General features: G+C 32.7%; 4 protein-coding genes across 9 annotated transcripts; 1 reads left to right on the top strand and 3 right to left on the bottom strand.

The window, feature by feature from the left end:
- Positions 1 to 78: 78 nt before the first annotated feature.
- Positions 79 to 3,954, bottom strand: LOC107426598 (two-component response regulator-like APRR1). Of its 2 annotated transcripts, none has more exons than XM_016036824.4 (6): positions 3,266 to 3,954; positions 2,951 to 3,112; positions 2,689 to 2,822; positions 2,167 to 2,334; positions 1,651 to 1,738; positions 79 to 1,544 (listed from the first exon to the last, which is right to left on the bottom strand). In XM_016036824.4, the coding sequence occupies exons 1-6, from the start codon at positions 3,435 to 3,437 to the stop codon at positions 643 to 645; spliced, it is 1,626 nt and encodes a 541-aa protein (XP_015892310.3). In that variant the 5' UTR covers positions 3,438 to 3,954; the 3' UTR covers positions 79 to 642. The 2 variants fall into 2 exon arrangements, with proteins under 2 accessions (XP_015892310.3, XP_015892309.3); XM_016036823.4 differs by having other exon boundaries at positions 2,665 to 2,822; positions 3,266 to 3,952.
- Positions 3,955 to 7,686: 3,732 nt separating this feature from the next.
- LOC107426646 (two-component response regulator-like APRR1) lies at positions 7,687 to 9,402 on the bottom strand. Of its 3 annotated transcripts, none has more exons than XM_060820287.1 (4): positions 9,055 to 9,401; positions 8,799 to 8,960; positions 8,515 to 8,648; positions 7,687 to 8,242 (listed from the first exon to the last, which is right to left on the bottom strand). In XM_060820287.1, the coding sequence occupies exons 1-4, from the start codon at positions 9,353 to 9,355 to the stop codon at positions 8,093 to 8,095; spliced, it is 747 nt and encodes a 248-aa protein (XP_060676270.1). In that variant the 5' UTR covers positions 9,356 to 9,401; the 3' UTR covers positions 7,687 to 8,092. The 3 variants fall into 3 exon arrangements, with proteins under 3 accessions (XP_060676270.1, XP_015892369.3, XP_060676271.1); XM_016036883.4 differs by having other exon boundaries at positions 9,187 to 9,400; XM_060820288.1 differs by lacking the exon at positions 7,687 to 8,242 and adding an exon at positions 8,262 to 8,348 and having other exon boundaries at positions 9,055 to 9,402.
- A 4,810-nt stretch (positions 9,403 to 14,212) lies between these two features.
- Positions 14,213 to 15,754, bottom strand: LOC107426645 (uncharacterized). The gene is made up of 4 exons (XM_016036882.4): positions 15,316 to 15,754; positions 14,952 to 15,086; positions 14,643 to 14,741; positions 14,213 to 14,512 (listed from the first exon to the last, which is right to left on the bottom strand). The coding sequence occupies exons 1-4, from the start codon at positions 15,614 to 15,616 to the stop codon at positions 14,379 to 14,381; spliced, it is 669 nt and encodes a 222-aa protein (XP_015892368.3). The 5' UTR covers positions 15,617 to 15,754; the 3' UTR covers positions 14,213 to 14,378.
- Positions 15,755 to 15,906: 152 nt separating this feature from the next.
- On the top strand, positions 15,907 to 19,486 carry LOC107426643 (uncharacterized). 3 transcript variants are annotated; one of them, XM_060820142.1, is made up of 11 exons: positions 15,909 to 16,115; positions 16,240 to 16,296; positions 16,397 to 16,473; positions 17,198 to 17,277; positions 17,484 to 17,544; positions 17,916 to 17,983; positions 18,107 to 18,188; positions 18,512 to 18,595; positions 18,680 to 18,757; positions 18,852 to 18,971; positions 19,148 to 19,486. In XM_060820142.1, the coding sequence occupies exons 2-11, from the start codon at positions 16,251 to 16,253 to the stop codon at positions 19,328 to 19,330; spliced, it is 879 nt and encodes a 292-aa protein (XP_060676125.1). In that variant the 5' UTR covers positions 15,909 to 16,115; positions 16,240 to 16,250; the 3' UTR covers positions 19,331 to 19,486. The 3 variants fall into 3 exon arrangements, with proteins under 3 accessions (XP_060676124.1, XP_060676125.1, XP_060676126.1); XM_060820141.1 differs by having other exon boundaries at positions 15,907 to 16,296; XM_060820143.1 differs by having other exon boundaries at positions 15,909 to 16,296; positions 16,381 to 16,473.
- The last annotated feature ends 405 nt before the right edge of the window (positions 19,487 to 19,891 follow it).

Raw genomic sequence — 19,891 nt, forward strand, 5'->3', positions numbered from 1 at the left:
CGACAGTTTATTCAAATTTTTTTAAGTTCTACATAAGCGAAAGAAAAAGGGGAGAGAATAGTAATTCAAGATTGGAGAGAATAGTAATTCAAGATTTGTTCTTTTCATTTGAATAGAATAAAAGTTTCATACAAGATGAATTTCTCCTTTGCATTTATGAAATTTCCAACATTCTTTCATATAGTTTAAATAATAATAATAATAATAAAAAAGAAAATGGGTAGACTAACCATGTTGCTTGATTGGATTTTGAACATGGAAATGATTAAAGAACAGAATGCTTGCGGCAGTTTCAATTTGTGTAAGTATCCAATTTATGGGCCCTGTTGGGTGGTCCTTTTGAGTCATACCAAAACTAAATGAAGTGACAAAAGGATAAGTTTAGAATGATGTGCGGCAGAGAGATTTGGTTAAACTAATACTTGGAACCAAATTGTAGTTTTGATGCGTATCCCTTCTTTAAACCATTTTCCAGAGCATCAAAGATGCAGAGACTATAACAAAAAGCTAAAAACAACAACAAAGGAGATATATCGCATCTTTTGTAATTTAAACAATCCTCCCTAAAATAACCATCCAATATGAGATTAATTACCCAGATGCACCCTTTCCAAGAGGAATCCCTCGGTGCAAGTATTTTCATCATTGATCAGTAGCAGGTTGTCCATTAAGATCCATTACATCCTTAACCTTCCTTACAAACTGTCCCCTGACTCGCGGCCTTCTTTCAGCTAGTCGTTTTCGGTTAACATACCTAATCTTTTTAACAAAACAGCGTTCCTTTCTTTTTTGTCTAAATTTTATCAGGGCAGCCTCTCTTCTATCAATTCTATTTAGTTTTACTTCACCTGAAGAACTTCCGAAAGATGGCCATGAATGAGCAGTAGGCATTTGACCAGGTTGTAGGCATATACTGAACGGATAATAGGGAAATGAAGCTCCCATCCCAGATAAACGAGGAGGGCATTGTGGAAGATGATTATGTTGTGGATGATTATATTGTGGAATCATAGACGTAGTAGCATGATTTTGAATGTCATGAAGATTCTTTTGATACACTTGCACTGATGATGAGGACATCATTACTTGATTCATAAACCCTGACACACAATATGGATAAGCAGGTAAGCCAGAAACATTATGTTGAGATTCATTTCTTGGATGCATAAGCACCTGAGAGAAGTTTTCTTCCTTGGAATCGTTTTCATGTTGAAGAAACTCCGTCCCTGCAGAAGGTGGAGTACAGGACCTTTCCATTGAAAGAGAATCTGGGAAGCTAGTTGTACTGCTTGGCAAGTCATCTCCAGGCGAAGTGCTTTCCCGTGCTGCCTCTCCATTTTGGTGCTGTACTTGGAGATCATCAACCCCTTGGTTACCACATGCCTGATGTTTCCCATCAACCCTCACATGTTCAGCAGTATTCACTTCAAAACGGGAAACTGCTTGAGAGTTGTTTTGCATGGTACTTAATTTGACATAGGTAAAGAAGGCAGAAGATTCTCCAATTTTCAGCTCGCTCTTTTTTGGACCAATTGAAAATTGCCCTGCAAAATATTATAAGAAAAAGTAATATATAGAAAAGCATTACGATGCTCTAAAGATGCCCCAAAATGGCAAAGAAGCAGCAGAACAATAATGGAAGTTGCTCACCAGTTCTGCGATCAGTTATTCCAGGAACGTCAGGTGGGTATTCCACTGAATTGGTGAGAGGAGGCTCAGTAACGGTAGCAGCAGCAGACTGGAAAGAAGTCATATAATAAACAGATGTGAACAATTAATGAATATTGTTCAATTTCTCATATTTTATATCCAATTTTCAATTATACAGTAATCCATGATTTTATATTTAAAAATATTAGAAAAGAAAACAGCTATATCATTTATGCTATAAAATATGTTTATTGTTATATATGCTTATAAAATTACAAAGTTGGAGCAGTGCTGGTTTGAGTCTTGACATCCAGTAAATAAATGTCTAATGAATCAATGACTGATATATGCATAGGCTATAAAGCGTCCCTTCATTTTTAAATTGTTTACATGAATACATAGAAAATTGGACATCAAATCTATATATATATATATATATATATTAATATTTTTAGATTGCACAAGCTTGTTCTTGTATATTATGACTTGAAACTCCAATCTTTATATTTCACTCACCTCATCTTCCTGGTGAACAGAGATTGCCATCTCTAGGTTGGTGCTTCTGTGAGACCTGTCATCTGTGTCATCTGAAAACATAGTGGTACTATTGGTATTTGCATCACTAGGCTCCGGTGCCATCAGATCAAGGTCATAGTTCAAGATGTTTTTGTCTGCTAGTCCAATCTGCCAAACATACAGCAAAAAAAACTCAACAAGACGTAGTTGGTCACTCTAAAATTTTTCAACTGTAACAGAGAATGTTTATGATTGAGGAATTTAGCCCTTAAAAATTATCTTGCATCATCAAAACGCCAGAGATGGTCCTTGGAATTAGCAGGCAACCATTTTCAGCTTCTCTCATTAACCAAGCCAAATAGAAGTTATTCGATTGAACTTAAAATTAGTTAAAACAACATCAATTTCCAACTTATATTTGGGATATGGGGGGAAACACCAAAAGGGTAATAAAAATAAAAAATAAAAATAAAAAGAGAATACAGGTAAAAAACAAACATTGCCAGATTTTTGCAAACAAACCAGGCGCCTTCTTCTCCACATGTGCGTCCACAAGTTCAAAAGTTCATTAACTCGCAGAGGCTTTACAAGATAGTCTGCTGCACCAAGCCTCAGGCACTTAACAACAACAGAGACCTCATCCTGAGCTGACATCACTAATCAAAACCCAAAAATTTTTTTAAAAAAAATTAATAATAATAAATAAAAAAGTATAAATTCTGAGGAAACAATAACACAAGCATATTATAAGCAGATGGAAAAAGAAGAAGACACAGGGCTTTACTGATGACAGGAATGCGACGCAAGTCTTTATCCCGAGTGATGTACTTCAACATTTTCATTCCTTTTGTAACTGGAAGGTCAACTTCAGCAAGTATGATATCTATATCTTGTCCCTCTGCATTCAACGCATCTATCACCTCTCTAGCAGTCCTCACAGAAACCACTGTCAAAATTGAAAAAAACACACAAAAACAAAAACACCCTATGAGAAAAACAAAAACACCCTTATGAAAACAGAGGAAATTAAAGATGACCACTCTTGAGAAAAAAAAAAAATTGAAATTAAAAATAAAAAAATAAAAAATTTCTTGTATACCCTGATAAGAGCAACTCAAAAGAAGCGTGAAAACCTCTCTTGAACTTTCGGAATCATTATCACACAGCAAAATCCTCACTTTGCTCCTGTCTATGAATCCATCAATACCACCACCGCGGCTACGGCCGCAACCACCACCACTTTCGCATTCTTTGTTCAAATTCAGCTCCATTGATCATGAACCAAGCATTAATCCTCCAAACACACACCCACTCACTCACTAAAAAGCTCGAAATTTTCCATCCATCAGGAAATTCCTAGCTCCATACCTGCTCAATCGAAGCAAGAAAACAAATTCAAACTCTACTAGAGAGTAACTTCCATGGAAAAACTCCATAGCCTATGACCAGCATTCGTCCGTACTGAATACCCTCCCACACACATACACACTTCCCAGCCAGGTGAGGTGAGAGACTGACCAAGGGCAGTTGAGCAAATATATACTGTGTTTCTATCTTTATGCGCACGTTATTCGCATACAGAATCGGCGAAAAGCCAGATTCACATTGATCTCAGATTCATTCTGTTAGGTGATCTGGGCGGTCCAGATTAAAAAGACCCACTGGGACCCAACAACAAAACACTTAACAAAACGCCCACATTTAATCAACAGAAGAAAGGAAGGCGCACGTTAGAAAGAGCGCGAATCGGTCCCAGCCGCGTTTTAGGCAGCGATATTTTTATATATAAACGATACAGTGGTGAAGGCTAAGGCAGTGAGGGTGGCGTATTATAGCAAAAAGTTGGAGGACGTGGCAGGTTGAGAAACAGAAAAAGTGAAAAAGTGCATAGGAAAAAGGGCATGTGTTAGTTGTGTAAGAGGCAAATAGGAGGCCACGTCGATATAGCTATAAATGGTACAGACACCAAACGTGCCGACGTGGTATACTAATGCCCATCTGCTAAATCCTTTGATGCTATAGATTAGGCACATCTCTTGGAAAAGTGAACAAAGTGACCTACTATTTTGTTTCCCATGTGTAACCTCCCCAAAAAATTTATATTAATAATTAAAGAAAAAAGAGAGATATTTAGTAGTCTCTAAAAGACAAGCTGATGGTTGGGCTTTTTTTTTTCTTTGGCACAAAATGAATTAATTCTAATTAAAAACAAAATTGTTACATAATGTATCTTTATTGTCTTGCTATTCGATACAACACTTTCCCGTCAACTTAGATTTTTTTTTTAATATATATATTATAAATTTTTAATGAGATTTGATGTTATTATTATTTTTTTTTTATAACAAGATTTGATGTTACTTAAACGCAACTGTATCGAATCGCGAGCATATATTCAATTAATTCTTTCATTTTCCATCCCTATCCTACGTTTTCCAAACAACCAAACGGAGAAAAAATAAATAAATAAATAAATAAAGCTGAGAAGAATGAAGCATAATGGAATCCAAACAGAAAACTTGGTGCAGAAAATGAAAGAGAAATCAACTGAATTCTGTTATATGTCACTGACTGCCAATAAAGCATCGTGCACAAAACAGAAGCAACTAGAATTGTGTATCACCGGCTTCTTAGTTCACCATACTCAAACGGCATTCATAGAAATTGACATTTCATGGATTTCGAAAAATCAGCCATTCATTCTGCAAAAATCATTCCACAATGTTTTCGAATAAAACACAAATTGTGTGAATTTAATACATAATAACGTTATTGAGTTTGAATGTGATTTCAATTTCAGAAATAATTGTTTATAATTGTTTTCTAATTCTAAAAGATTAATACTATTCTAGTGGGCAATGGAGTGCCAAAAGAGGAGGTAGAAATGGGTTATATGGTTGGGGGAGCGTATTGAATGTAGATGACGTGTTTATTGGGGAGACAAAAGAGAGAAAAAGTGCAAATTGTACGAGATTTGATATTGATAGAGAAAAGGCCACGTAGATATTAATATGAAGGAAATAAAACGTGATTGAAAGAAGGATTTGTCTTTAAAAATGAAAAAAAAAAAAAATTAAAGCGAAAAATTGAAGTTTATTTAGCTAAAAAAAGATGAGACATCTACCGGTAATGCCTACTCCACAATTTTTTTTATTTTTTTTTTTACCCTGTAGATTAGGCAGGTTTCTATACTTGCAAAACTGAAAAAAAAAAAAAAAAAAAAAAGGTGGCCAACCATATGTTTCCCACGTGTCATTTCCCCAACTTATCTTACAATCACATGCCATGTGACCATATTCCCACGTGATCAAACTGTTCTTTCACGGCAACGAAATATTACCGTGGAAATTTTTGAAAATCTTTCTATCTCTAGTTTTCTCACTCTGTCCATTTGTGGTTAGCTGGATATAATATCATTTTATTTTGAAAAGTAATTATCTTTTAGAATAATATAAGAGGTATTAAAAAATTTATTAAATAATAATGTTTCATTAATTTATATTTAATCATATTTGTCTCAAATGACATTATATCACTATATATATAAATTACAATTTTATCATCCACATCTATTCAATAATTTTTGGTATTTCTTTTTATTTTTTAATTTTACTATAAATATCAAATTGTACCTTTCCAACTTTGTCTTCACAGTAAAATTTTTCTAATTCTAAATATTAATTTTATCAAAAATAATAATACTTATGAGTTTGCTTACTGATGATGCTTCTCTAGACAAGGAAAGCCACCGGATAAAGAGCTGGATGGATGGTTATTGATGTTTGACAGAATAGGAGAAAAAATAAAATAAAAATATTAACTAAAATTTAAAAAAAAAAATCAGAAAAAAGAATTACTACTACTATAAACAAAATATAAATTAAACTAATAAAATATGTTTGATGAAAACTTGAGAAATAAAATTTAACAAACTTATTTTGTTTACTTTTTGCTTCCATTCTAAAGATGATATGATAACTATGTAATATTTCTTTTATTCAGCCATGACCAGAATCCAGGCAGTACCATAAACAAAATTGTCTTCCTTCATGTACCTGATCTGTCTTGTGTAGGACTAACAAAATAATAAGGAGACTTTAGTATGATATTATGAAAAGGTTTATCAGCGCTATATTATAGAATGCCATTGGTAATTAATTAAACTGAGAATGTGCTCAATACATAAAATCTTTACAAAATAAAAAAATAAATAAATAAAAAAAGAAGCTTTATCTTATACACCTAATAATTTCTTAATGTGGTAAATAATGGAACCTTATTTTATTTTATTTATTTATTTTTGCTAGTGTGGCTGTTGCCCCCAGACACCCTAACCCACCCCATAGACTCGAACCAGGCATTCGCAGGCCAAGGTTGTAGAGCTCTGCCACTGGAGCTCCACTGCGAGTTTATGGAACCTTATTTTATTGATTCACAAATTAATACAAATTAGATACGGTGAAATTCAGTACAAACTAACAAAATAACATTAAGTGTCATATGGAAAATAGAAATATTTTACAGTTTTAAATACATATATTGGAAACAGCATTCTTGATTTCTATTTATAAAGACTCCAATCCATTGAGAAATATTCAAAACGTGATACGTGCTTTTGGAGTATCCATAAAGAATATCTTGCTCTAGTTGCGTGTGGTAGTTAATTTCAACATGCCCTCCTACACGACAAAATAACTATAAGTTGGCGCCACGTCTTGGGAGCATTACTATTCTACAAACAAGATTCTAAAGCATCAACTATTTCAGATTAATTCCAAAACAATGGACCTGCGAGGCTCAAAATTGAGGTTGAAAAACACCCCGAAATGGCATAAGCATGATTAATTAAGAGTATGGATCTCTTGGTCGTCGTTACTTTCATTATTGGCCTGTAAATGACAGAAAACCTTTTTGTGTTTTAAAGTGGTTCTTATGATTATGTTAAAATAAATAAATAAAATAAAGATACCTTGAAAGCAATAAGCGAATGGACTATTCCAGAAACTTCTTATATAATTCGGTCGAAAAGTGAGTGGATTGGAAATATATCTAACTTTTGTGTATTTATAGGGTATGTCTTATTCATTATGTTCATGGTGCATGCTTCGATTTGGAAACCCTTTTTTATTATTGTTATTTTTTTCCTTGGTTATTATATAATATTTAAAAAAAAAAAAGGATCCAAATTGTGGGTTTTGGCAACTCTTGGTCCAATCACTTAATGAATGCGAGATGGCACAAAATTTTATACAGTCACATTTTCCTAGACACTTATAAAATTGCGCTTTCTTGCTGATGCTTTTGCTTGTATAATCTGAGAGTTTGCTTGTAGAGAAACAAATATCTTCAAAATTTTGTAACATAATTCTTAGAACAAAGCCCTGCATATGAATTTCTATTTCGATCATTCTCTGTTTCTTAATCTTTCTTTCATATATCTCCCGTCATTAGCAACCTTGTCATGTAAAAAGTTTTGCATATACTTTTCGGAATCGAAATGATTCTACAATTTGAACGATGTAGTAAATGGCAAAGAAATATAGACAATTTTATTTTTACTTTGGGCGTGAGACAGTGTCAAGTTAATAAATGGAAATTTCAGATACAAGAATTGATTTCTTCATATAAAGGAAGGGAAAACAAAATCCCATAGATTTTTTTTCTTGTTTTTTTTTTTTTTTTTGGCCAATATTCATTTTTTTGCACTATGGGATCTTTTTTTCCCTGTTCATAAATTACAATACTTCAATTAACCGAAATTACAATAAGATCCTTTCTTTTTCTTTTTTCTTTTTTGCCCTTTTTGCCTTTTAAAGACTTTTTTAAGTCAAAAGGATTTCCATGATAGGACAATTGCTTGCACATTTTTCGTGTTTATGATGTTACTGCAAATACAAAGAAAACCAAACTTTCTGCAAATAAAAATTCAGGTATCTTGCTGATAAATGTTCGGCTCAATTCTCTGAGTACTAGCAGTCTGAAGAAGCTTGTTATCTGTGTCTTCGAAGATGATTATGTTGCTCATATTAGCTTCATTTGTTACCAGATGACCAAGTCCATAATTTAAAATGTTGTTCTGTGGCAATCCACGAGAATGTAGCATAAAATGAGTATCAACTATATTGCTTATTGGTTTGGCACAACATTTTTAAATTCAATTCGCATGAGACCAGGCATTGTATCTGTATGATTGAGAAGTAATTAGTTCTTTTTGTTTTTTCGGTGAAAATAGAGGTAATTAATTCTGTTTCAACAAAAAGAGTAAAATTTTCCAGCACTTTTAGACAAGTTTTGCTTGGCAGAAAAGATTATCAAATTGGAAGTGACTCTAAAAGTAGTGAAACCTACCATTCTTCTCTTCTTGCTCATGTGCATCCACAAGTTTAAGATCTCATTTTTGCATAATGGCTTGACCAGATAATCAGTTGCACCGAGTTTGAGATATTTATGAATGAGAAAAGTTTCATCCTGTGTTGAAAGCACTAGACAAAAAAAAATATATATATATATATATATATATTAGAAAATTAAAATAGAAAATAATCTTCTAACCTTTGTATTTCCCAAGAAATAGAGAATAAAAATAAAAAATAAAAAATAAAACCTATCTTTTTGTTAAAATTGAATCTTACTGATTACTGGAATTTGATGGAAATTTTTGTCCTGCATTATATATTTGATCATCTCCATGCTTGTGTTTATAGGAAGGTCTACTGCAGCTAGGATGAGGTCAATATATGGCCCTTCAGAATTAAGAGCATTAATCACCTCCATATCTGAGCTGACTGAAATTACTGCTTAAAAATCACACTTCTACAGTCAGAAACAGAGTAACTGCATATTCATAAATTTTGTGTAAGAAATACATGCATGTGTAAGATGAAATACCTAGAAATGACGAAAAGGAAAATGTAGGAGTGAAAGAGAGGAAGTACACAAAACTTAGAAGTACAAATAGGCTCTTCAAAACAATAAAGAACTCCATAGTCCACCTTGCTAAGAATGTGAGAGAGTTAGTACCTTGGTAACAGCATTTGGTCAAAAGGGTCGAAACCTCTTGACAACTCTCAGTATCACGGTCACATAGCAAGATTTTTAGCTTACTATGACCAATGGAAGAGCCAAAATTATTAGCCCCGTAACATCTGCAGTTGTTGCTCGTGTCCGTGATCTGTTTATCCTTCTCCATTAGAAAATAAAAACAAATATGCTAAGACTGGAATGGAAATCCATTCAGTAACCAAGCTCATTAAATAGTAATGCAATAGCCCAACCGAAAGTTTGGTGCACCAAATTGTTAGGTCTACTTGGCCATTCACATTTATCTTCAATTTTCCTCTGTTCAGTAGATAGCTTCTATATGGTTAGATAGAATAATATTTTCATCCATGTGAGAAAGTATCCAAATTATAAACGAAATCCAACCCACCTTTTAGTAGTTGGAACACAGATATTCTTCTTCATGCTAGGATTAAAAAAGATAAGTTCACTCAACTACTGTGTCATAGTAAAGAGGTTATTTATTTATGGGAAAATTTCATTGACCCCCTTAAGGTTTAATAAAACATCATTAATAAAACACCATTCACCTTCCTAAAGTTATTTAATTTATCACTTACCTTCCTAGATATTAACATCTGTTAACAAATTTTATATTTTAATTTGTTTAAATTATAAAAATTTATTTTACACTTAAATAGATTAAAATTAATATTAATTTAATATTTTATCATTTTACCATTGTCTTACAATCTTTTTACCAATATGTGGCACAAATTATGATATATATTACCTTATATATGTACGTACATATATTAAAAAAAAAAAATCTACCACTTTTAAAATTTTTAATATTTATATTTATTTTATTAATTATGAACATGAAATGAAATATCACATATAAAATACTTACTAAAAAAAATTCAAAGCTTAAATCATTAATTAAATATTTCATTCATTTTTACATTCAAAATGTAAAATATATGCATTTAGATATGATCATCTCCTACAATCAAAAGTTCAAATCTTTCATTCGATAAAGATCATATAGAAAGAGTCATAATCCAAACATTTGCAGTGTAATAAAAAGATACCATTCCATGTATGTCAACACAACTATAGCCATCATAGTTGGATTAAAGAATAGTCTTCATACTTGTGATCAAAAATTACAAAAGGAATAGATCTTCATACAAAAGATTTCACTAATAGCCATTAAAAAAAAACTTCAATAACAGCCATCAAAATAGAAAAGCATAAGAAATGAATTTCCTGCCACATCATTGACCTTTTTCTTGGTTAGTTTGACTTATTCCTGAACATGTTGGTTGCATATCATAAAAGCAAGTTAATAATTCCAACAAAAAAAAAAAGGTTAATAAGAAAATAAGAAAATTTTATACCTGGTTGAGAAATGGAAGGCCAATACCAAATTGCTTCCTATTGAACTCAAAAAAAAAAAAAAAAAAAGTAAACTGAGTTAACAAAAAAAAAGAAAAGAAATACCATAAATTTATAATGCAAAACCAACAATAAAATTAATTTTACCTTCAATTGATTGCTAGCCACCTTACAAGATCTTTTGTTGTAACCAAATCCATTGTAAAGTCCACATTTGAGAGTGAATGACCTTTTCTTTTTCTCCCCTTCATTTGCTGCTCTTTTCCTAGTAATTTTTGGTCTTCCTGACATTCTTCTTCTAATTGGAGACAACAACTCATCACACTCCACCTCTGGCCACATTGATTCATCGGAATTGGATGTATCATTGACTTGTGTGTTTCAACATAAGCTTCTTTAGTTAACATGGGATCAATATATTACTCAAAATCCAATCTTTTATAGGTAATGCATGCCACAATATGCTTGCATGGGACTCCACTAATTTGCCATTCCCTACATTGACATGTTTTCTGCTGCAAATGAACTATATAAACTCTAGTTTAAGTTGCTTCATCCATAACTTTATATTCATCACCCCCAGCCCATATGAGTCTAATATACCTCCCTTCCTTTTGAGTGTTCACAAGCCTTTTTTGAATATTTGGAGGAATAATGGTTGGCCAACTCATTGCCTTTTCATGCCTTTTCTGCAACCTTTTCATAACTTTCCTCCTTATATCTTCAATAAGTGTAACTATTGGCTTTTGTCTACTCTCACCAAGCCAACTACTGAAACTTTCAGTCATATTATTTGTGATATGGTCATTTTTAACACTTTCATCAAAACCATGTCTAGACCAATGGCAAAAAGGAATTTCCATTGACCATTTATATGCATCCTCCTTAACAACCTTGATCTCATCCATATTCCTTTTAAAATCTTGAATATTTGTTGCCTTTGCTGCTGCCCAAAACAAACCCATAAGCTTCAAACTTAGAAATTTTCCTCTAAAATTGGCATAAATATGCCTTGCACAAAATTTAGTTTTATGTTGAGGGAAAATTTGCTGCAAACTTGCTAATACTCCTTTTTGTCTATCAGACATAAACGAAATAATCCTAGTTTCAGCTTCCCCAGTATATTCATTCAACAAATTTAAAAATCAACCCCATGTCTCTGTGCTTTCCCCCTCACATACACATACTGCAATTGGAAATATCCCACTATTTGCATCTAATGCTGCAGCAGATAATAAAATTCCACTGAAAGGTTCTTTTAAATGGCATCCACCAAGGCCAATAAAGGACCTACATCCAGTCAAAAATCCTTGATTTTGTGTAGGAAAACTAAGGAAAAACCTTTGAAATTGTGGATTGTCAATGATGGTTGGTCTAGCGGCCTTTATCAATGCCATAGTACCAGGATTTTGTATCATCAATATGTTTGCATATTTGTATTTTTTTTTTTTTTTAACTCCCAGCATGGTCCATTCCCATCCTATCAAGAGCCTTCTTCTTTACCCTATATATTTTCTAGTTATCACATTTAACCCCATAGTTTGTTCTTAATTCATTCTCTAATACTCCTATCTTAACATCAGGATTTGATTGAAACAATGATTCAAGTTTACTTGCAATCCAATTTGAAGTTACCTCAGCATTTTTTGTTTTCCTTATGCAAGGATGTTGTTCTTTACATATCTTGACTTTAAATGTCACACCATTTGGCAATTGAGAGGCATAAATTCTCCAAGGACAATTATAGGAACCACATTTAGCACTTACACTTTGTCTTTTCATTTTTCTCTCTAACTAATGTAAATCCTTCTTGGATCACATAATCTTTCAATAATTTCCTAAAATGATAAAAATCTTCAAAAATTTGACCTTCTTGAAACTCTATCTTCCTTGTAGATTTTATAACCTCCCTCCCTATCATATATCTAGCCATCCTAGAAATGAGTGTCTCTTCATCTGCATCACTGCCTAGGCTACCATTATCAACAGATTCATAACTAGATAAGATGTCATCACTTTCTTGATTAGTTGCTTTTAAGTCAATGTTACCATTCTCAAGTACATGTACCTCATCTTCAGATTCTTGTTCCCACTCAACTTCCTCATCAAAGTCTACACTACTCTTCAATTGTTCTTGATTTGAGTGATTTAGACTAGTAAAGGGAAGGGTTGAATCTGGTTGGGTTGGACTACTAGAGGTTGAAGTTGATTGTGTTTGAGAGGAGATTTGGTTATTAGATATATTTAATTCAATGTGTACATGATCTCCCTCTATCCTTTCGCTCCAAATAATTCAAATAAATCTATTAAATCTTTATCAGAACTTAAAAACTTCCTACCTTTAGCTCCTGAAATGTCAACCCCTAACTTGAAATAATCCTCAATTATAATCCTCTCTCCAATAGATATTAAATTAGAATTAAACAATAGACGAAGCAAGCTAAAATCATCAGGGTCTACATCTTCTATTTTGTATATCTCACCAAAAGCATGAACAATTACATCAAACTTCATTTTACCCTAAAAGAAAAATAAGTCAATTAAGAAAGGAAAATATAAAGCTCAAATATGAAAATTCAAGGTACTATTTTCTAAAATAAAATTTTACATTATGGATATTACGGTCCTTCATTATGTCTACAAAATTTTATCACATTTTTTTCATAGCAATATATATATATATATATATATCATTTTATTTTTTAAGTGTCTACAATCCTAAAGCAAAACAAAATGCATTTAGTATGTAAAAAAAATTAAAAAAAAATACAAGAACTAACAACGAGCAATGACAGTACAATCAAATGGAAAAAATTATAAACCAAAAAAGAAAAAAACCTCAAAAATTTCTGCTTCAACAATATGTTCCGAATAATCCATCTTTGAAAGAATTTCAAAAACTCAAATTTCTTCAATAAAGGGCTTTCATTAAGTACTAATTTAAAAGCTTTAAAATAAATCCTTTAAAATTCCATATATATTCAAAAAAAAAAAAAAAAACCCATAAAAAAGGAAGCAAAAAAATATAGACAAATCTGAAATCTGTATGAATTTATAAGGTTTCTGTTCAAGGTTTTAAGCCCCTCATCAACTGTTTTTCTTCTTCATCCTGGAAGCCACAAAGATGGATTTGTTTGGGTTGATAAAATTTTATTTTTATTTTTCTTTTTGCTATCGAGAAAGTTGTCATACAATGAGAAGGGTGCAAACGTGCAAATCAAGATAACTCACGTCACTCTTTTTAAAAATCATTTTTCACCCTTTTTTTTTTTTATATAAAATATAAATGAATTGACCAAATTAACCCTTTGTCTGTTACCTTTAACGGAAATAAATAACAGTTAAAGTGTTTAATGATAAATCTGAAACGGGAGGTAATGATTTTTCAGAAAACCTGAGGGGGTTTAGTGATTTTTTCCCAAAAATTTATTTTTATTTTTTTATTTTTTTATAAATTAAATATTAATATTTAGACTATCTCACTTTATAGAACACAATTAAACACAATTTTAGAGTTTCTGATAGAGTTTTCTCTAACACTTCAATATTTCAAACCGAACAACTTATATTTTATAATTCAATATTTCAACCCGAACAACTTATATTTTATAATTACTGACCAAGAATGGATCAATTTGTACACAAATTGTTTTATATGCAGAAATAACAAAGCATTTATATTTTGAAATGGTATTTTACAAATTCTGGGACTTGGGACTCACATTCAGCTCTCCTCGTTGACAGTATTGGCATGAGGTGGCAGGGAATTAACAAAATATATGGAGTAAAGAAATGTAGAGAAACAAAAAGCTTCATCTAATCCTTTTAGAAGGAGCTGCAATGATTGCCTCATCTTCTCTCATCCGCTTCATATCTCCACTGTAACTGCATCTGAGTTGGGTGCCTGAAGTGCTTTTCTTGGGCTCACTAACCCTTCCTGGGATATCTGAAAACAAGTCCCACAAAAATGAAATTCAATGATTAGTGTTGGATGAAAGATTATGATTCATTTTTATAAGAAAAACTGGTGATTGACATGCACATATATATATATATATATATATGTATAAGCCTACCTGTATAGGTTTCATTTATCTTTAATTTTTTGAGGTTGCCCAACTCTTCCACTACTTGCTTTCTCTTCAAGCCTACACTAGAATTCTCAGCTTCACGACCTGGGAAAAAAAAAAAAAGAGAGGGGGGGGGGGATAATTATCCCAATCTGCAATTTTCAACTTTTTTTCACAAAATGAAAACATTTTGCAAAGGAAATTCAGAGTCCCATAATGGTAAAAGCAGTTCTCCTTGTACACATTGTTCTCAGCCAAAAATTGAATTGGAAAAAAAATTCCATAAACCATCAACAAAGAAGTTTAAGTTTTCACCTGAACTAATAAAGCCTTCCCTCATCCTTTTATGCTTGAGCAAGTTGTTACCTACCATTGCTGGCCCTCTACTACTAGTTGCAACTTCTTCGTGTTGATTTACACAGCCAATATCATCCTGAGGGTTATGGGCTCCTGGAGAATAGAAATTCAATCTTAATTTAGCAAGAAAACAGTCTGTTATGCCTATGCATACTAGATGCTAGAAATTAAAATTAGCAAATCATTAAAACTAATTAATTACAATTATATATAATTCCGTTCCCCTACATTTTCTCAGGAACCAAACAGAGCACCATACAAACACAGAAAACCCTAATAAATGAAAGAGGAAAAAATAAAAAATAAAAAAAAGAAAGCTTACGCTTGGTTCCAACTTTGGAGAGCTTGCCATCAACGACGAGCGCTTTGTCGTTGTCTTTTCCGGTAGGAAGTCCCTTAGAAGAAAAGAAAGAGAGGAGGCTCTTCCAGGTGACAGAAGAGGCAATGAGGTCGACCCCTCTGCTAATGAAGTGGCCGTTGAGCTTCAACGTCGAGGGCTCGAGCCCAAAACTCCGAGCTATCGAACCCAGGTCCAGCCTCTGCTCCTCCCAAGCTACCACCTGAACTATCTTCGACAGCGAGGGACAGTACAGCTTGATCGTTCTGGAATTGTTCCCCGCCATAGCTCTCTCTCTGCAATGCTTTTTCACTCTCTCTCTCTCTCAGACCGTGGATTTTCTAGTAGCTCGTTCGTTCTTGATCGAATCGGTGATTAACTGACTATGAGTATGACACTCGATTGCCATTTTGGTTCCAACGGTTTCTGGAAGCGTCTCAATAATTTCTTTGAAAGTTCTAAGGTGGGCTTGGACCATTTTCAGGTTGGGTCCATGGTGGATCATAACAGAAGGATTAAAGCCCAGGCCCATTTATAGAATTGTTTGCTTAACTGAAGGAAGCCGAAAGGTATATATATATATATAGGTAGGGAGTAAAGAGAATCGGAACGTTGCGGGAAATTTAGGATAAAGAAACCAATTGAGACGGAGAGAATCGGGAAATCCAGAAGTTGTTAGGGTTTGTCTTTTCCCTTTGTTGCTTGAATCAGTGAAGGAATCTTCCAATGGCGGTCCATCATCTTCAACAATGGTTTGATTCTCGCTTCTGTGAAAGAGCTAGAAGGCAAAACGACAACTTTACCAACTTTTATAACTTAATTACCACCACTCCACCCATTTTCAAAGTCTTTCATTTTCATCGAATATTAAAATGGCTGTTCCAAAGGTAAATCAGAATTTTCTTGCAGAGCTTGAATCAATGGGATTTCCTTTAGCAACGGCGATACGAGGTCTTCATCATTCTGGTGAGTCTGCTCTAAAAATTAAAAAATAAAAAAAATAAAAAAAATGGCAGTTTGGATAAGAACGTGGTTTCATATTATGTCTAGTACTTCTTTTTATCAGGTAATGATAGTGTAGAGGCTGCTGTGAATTGGATCTTTGAGCATGAAAATGACCCAGATATTGATCAGATGCCATTGGTATGCTATACTTTTGATATCTATATATATATATATAAATATATATATATATATATATTTGTTTATTGATTAGTCCATTTTGAATGATAATTTTTCATTATCCCATTCAGAAAGATGAAATGTATATATATATATATATATATATGAAGGTTTATATGATATGATTTCTGGTTTTTTTTTTTTTTTTTTTTAATTTTAATTTTAATTTTTTTTATTTTAATAAAGTTGTCTTTATCTAATGTTACCTGAAGATGGGGAGTTACAGTTCAATTACGTTGGACAAAGATAGGTTCAAAGTAATTAGTATTTCACTTCCACAACAAAATTATCCTTGATTATTCGGAATTATTAATAACAGAAGAAAATGAAAAGTAGTTTCTTTCACTTGGTCTGTTGCCTGAGCTCTTAGTTTTATTATAATCATTGTTATGCCATAATTCCGTCGGCCGTAAATTTTCCTAGCATGATCATATCATTGAAAGTTTTCTCAAAATAATGCTTATTCTGGCAAAGAAACGGGGGATAGACAGGATGCTATATTTCCTTGGGTTTCATTTTGTTTATTTATTGGGGGATCCATCCATATCCTCTTTGAAAAAAGGTGGAAATCAAGGCCTTTTTTTTGTCTATGTATTTGTACAAAGTTGATATGGCATTAGAAACTGTTTAATTTGCACGTAACATCACAGGTTCTGCTTTGGCTTGACTACATAACTACTTACAGGTAACAGTAGATATTGATATTAAATCTGATGAACCATTCCCTATTACGGAGGAAATGAAAATAAAGGCGCAGGAATTAAGGTATAGTGTCCTTCACTATTGTCGTTTTTGTGTTGAAAAGAATTCATATGGACAAATTCTTCTCTTAATTATTAGCAACCATTGTAGATTCTTTCTCAATTTATTGATCCTATATTATTTTCTAATCTGGGTTGATGTTGGAATTTCTAAAATTCATCCTGGTATTCCTTGTCTAAATCCTCTCCATCATTACTGATGTCATTAAGGAATCGAACACGGAAGAAGAGGGAAGATGAAGAAAAGAAATCAGAAAGACAAAGAGAAAAGGTATCATGCAGTTTTTTTGTAAGATTTTTATTTTTATCGTCCGGTATGATTTGTTCACCGTGTTTCTGTTAGCAATTTTCATTCTTTTGGGTCGCATTTAGAGCATATGTTCCTTGGAATTTTGGGAATTTTTAAGTTTACCTAACATGTCCACTGTTATAAAAGTTATTGCTGTAAGCCTGTAATTTGGCTGGTTATCATGTCATGTCACAAACCATACGCTTTCCTGCTACAGTTGGTTGATTCTGTTTTTCCACTTAAATTTATAGCTGGGATTCTGAGGGTTACTTATTACACTTCATTGATAAATCCCTTTTTGTTTTAAGTTTATAACTGTAACAAGGTTCTTCAAATTTCTTTTCTCATTGCAGGAGAGGATTCGTGCTGGCAAGGAACTTCTTGAAGCAAAACGAGTCGCAGAAGAAAATGAAAGAAAACGGTCCGTCTTATATCCAATATTCTTTACATAAAGCAGATGCCTGCTTGTTTGAGTCTGTTATACTTTTCAGAATTTTGTGTTTTCTTATTCCCTTTGTATTAATAAAACATTTTCTTTCCACAGTATATTGGCGTTGCAGAAAAAGGAGAGGGAGGACGAGCAAAGAGCAAGAGAGAAAATCCGCTGGAAACTAGAACAAGATAAGGTACTTGTAGAGGATAGGACCTTCTTTCTAATATGATCGTAGTATCCTGCACTTAAATGCTCTACTCCCCTAGGAGACTTCAGAATAATTCGTTATTATTGCATTGGGGCCTCTATAAGTTTGCTTCAAAGCTTAGTTCCTTGAGTGGAAACTCCTAAAGTTCCCTAGTAAATTTTGATTGACTTTGTGACAACTCACTGGTTCCCACTTGAATGATGATTGGACAAGTTATATGTTCCTTATGGAGATTTTTTTTTTTTTTTTTTTTTTTTTGAGTCCTATAGAATACTGTTGGATTAAAAATTGTTAGCATGTATTTACAGCTAGAAAGAGGCTCCAGGCTTGGATTGCCATCAAAGAACCCTGCACCTGGAAGACTTTCTACACATTTGTTGCAGGAAAAAGAGGTAGTTCATAGAATCTAAGCCATTTTAAAGGAATCAGAGTTCATAAAACATAATTAATGTTCATTTGCTCGTATGGAATTGCAGAACTCATTGCCTGTTAAGACTGTAACAATGGCAGAGCTCATGAGAGAGTGTTTAAGGTCTCTTAAGCGAAACCACAAGGTAAATGACTTTGTTCCAAGCAAGTCTATCCAGTTCATTGCCTGTTCATTAGTTTATGGAAATTGCTTTTGGTTTTTCTTTTGGGTGGGGCTAGGATGATGATGGAAAAGTAAGAAGGGCCTTCCAGACTTTGTTGATTTACCTTGGAAATGTTGCAAGGAATCCTAATGAAGAAAAATATAGGAAAATAAGACTCAGTAATCCGTTATTCCAGGTAAGGTATCTTCTCTCTCTTTTTTTTTTTTTTTTTTTTTTTTTTGTTTTTTGGGGGTAGTAATTGGTGAGGCATTTTGTTTGAACTTGCTAGAGATGGTAGTTTCTTTGAACAAGTAATATATTTTGCTTTCATATATATATGAATTTTGTGTACAAAAATAATTTGTTGAACAGGAAAGAGTTGGTAGTTTGAAAGGAGGTGTTGAGTTTCTTGAGCTGTGTGGATTCGAGAGAAGTGAAGGGGGAGAGTTTTTGTATCTTCCTCATGATAAAGTTGACATGGCAGTATTGAATTCAGCTGGTTCTGAATTGAAGTCTGCAATTAACAACCCCTTCTTTGGACTTCTACAATGCTAGAGAAACTAAAGCCCGGGTTTTAAAAGGAAGATTAAAGTTACATTTAGACCATGTTTTATTTTTTAATCGAAAATAAAAAACTCAGATCTTCAATTTAGTCAGTCTTCGGAATAAATCTCAAATGCTGATTCAATAAACAACATTCTTATTTTATAATTTTGCAATTGCATAAACTGACTCAAAAATGGAAAATGTTTACTTTTAATTTTAAAAAATTAAGACGTTTGATCCCCTTACATTTCAGACTGGTCGTCTTTAATTTTTTTTCTTTTCTAGCCAATTAAGCATGAGACATTTTTGAGACGCAATGTGTGACAGATCATTTTGGTTGAGGTGGTATGTTAACCCACCAAATAAAAGTAGTCATTTAGATGGCCTTTAGTAATTCCTTTAGTTGACCAAGCAAAAAAATAACGTTATTTTTTTATTGAACAATAATTATTTTAATTAAGGATATCTCAATATAATCTCATATGAAAACAGATTTTTCTTGTAAATCAATTTAAGTTTTATTAATATTTTAAATATTTTAACTCTAAGAAGTTTATTAATAGACAAGTT

Source organism: Ziziphus jujuba, chromosome 9 (genome assembly GCF_031755915.1).
Source record: "Ziziphus jujuba cultivar Dongzao chromosome 9, ASM3175591v1".
NCBI lineage: Eukaryota > Viridiplantae > Streptophyta > Magnoliopsida > Rosales > Rhamnaceae > Ziziphus > Ziziphus jujuba.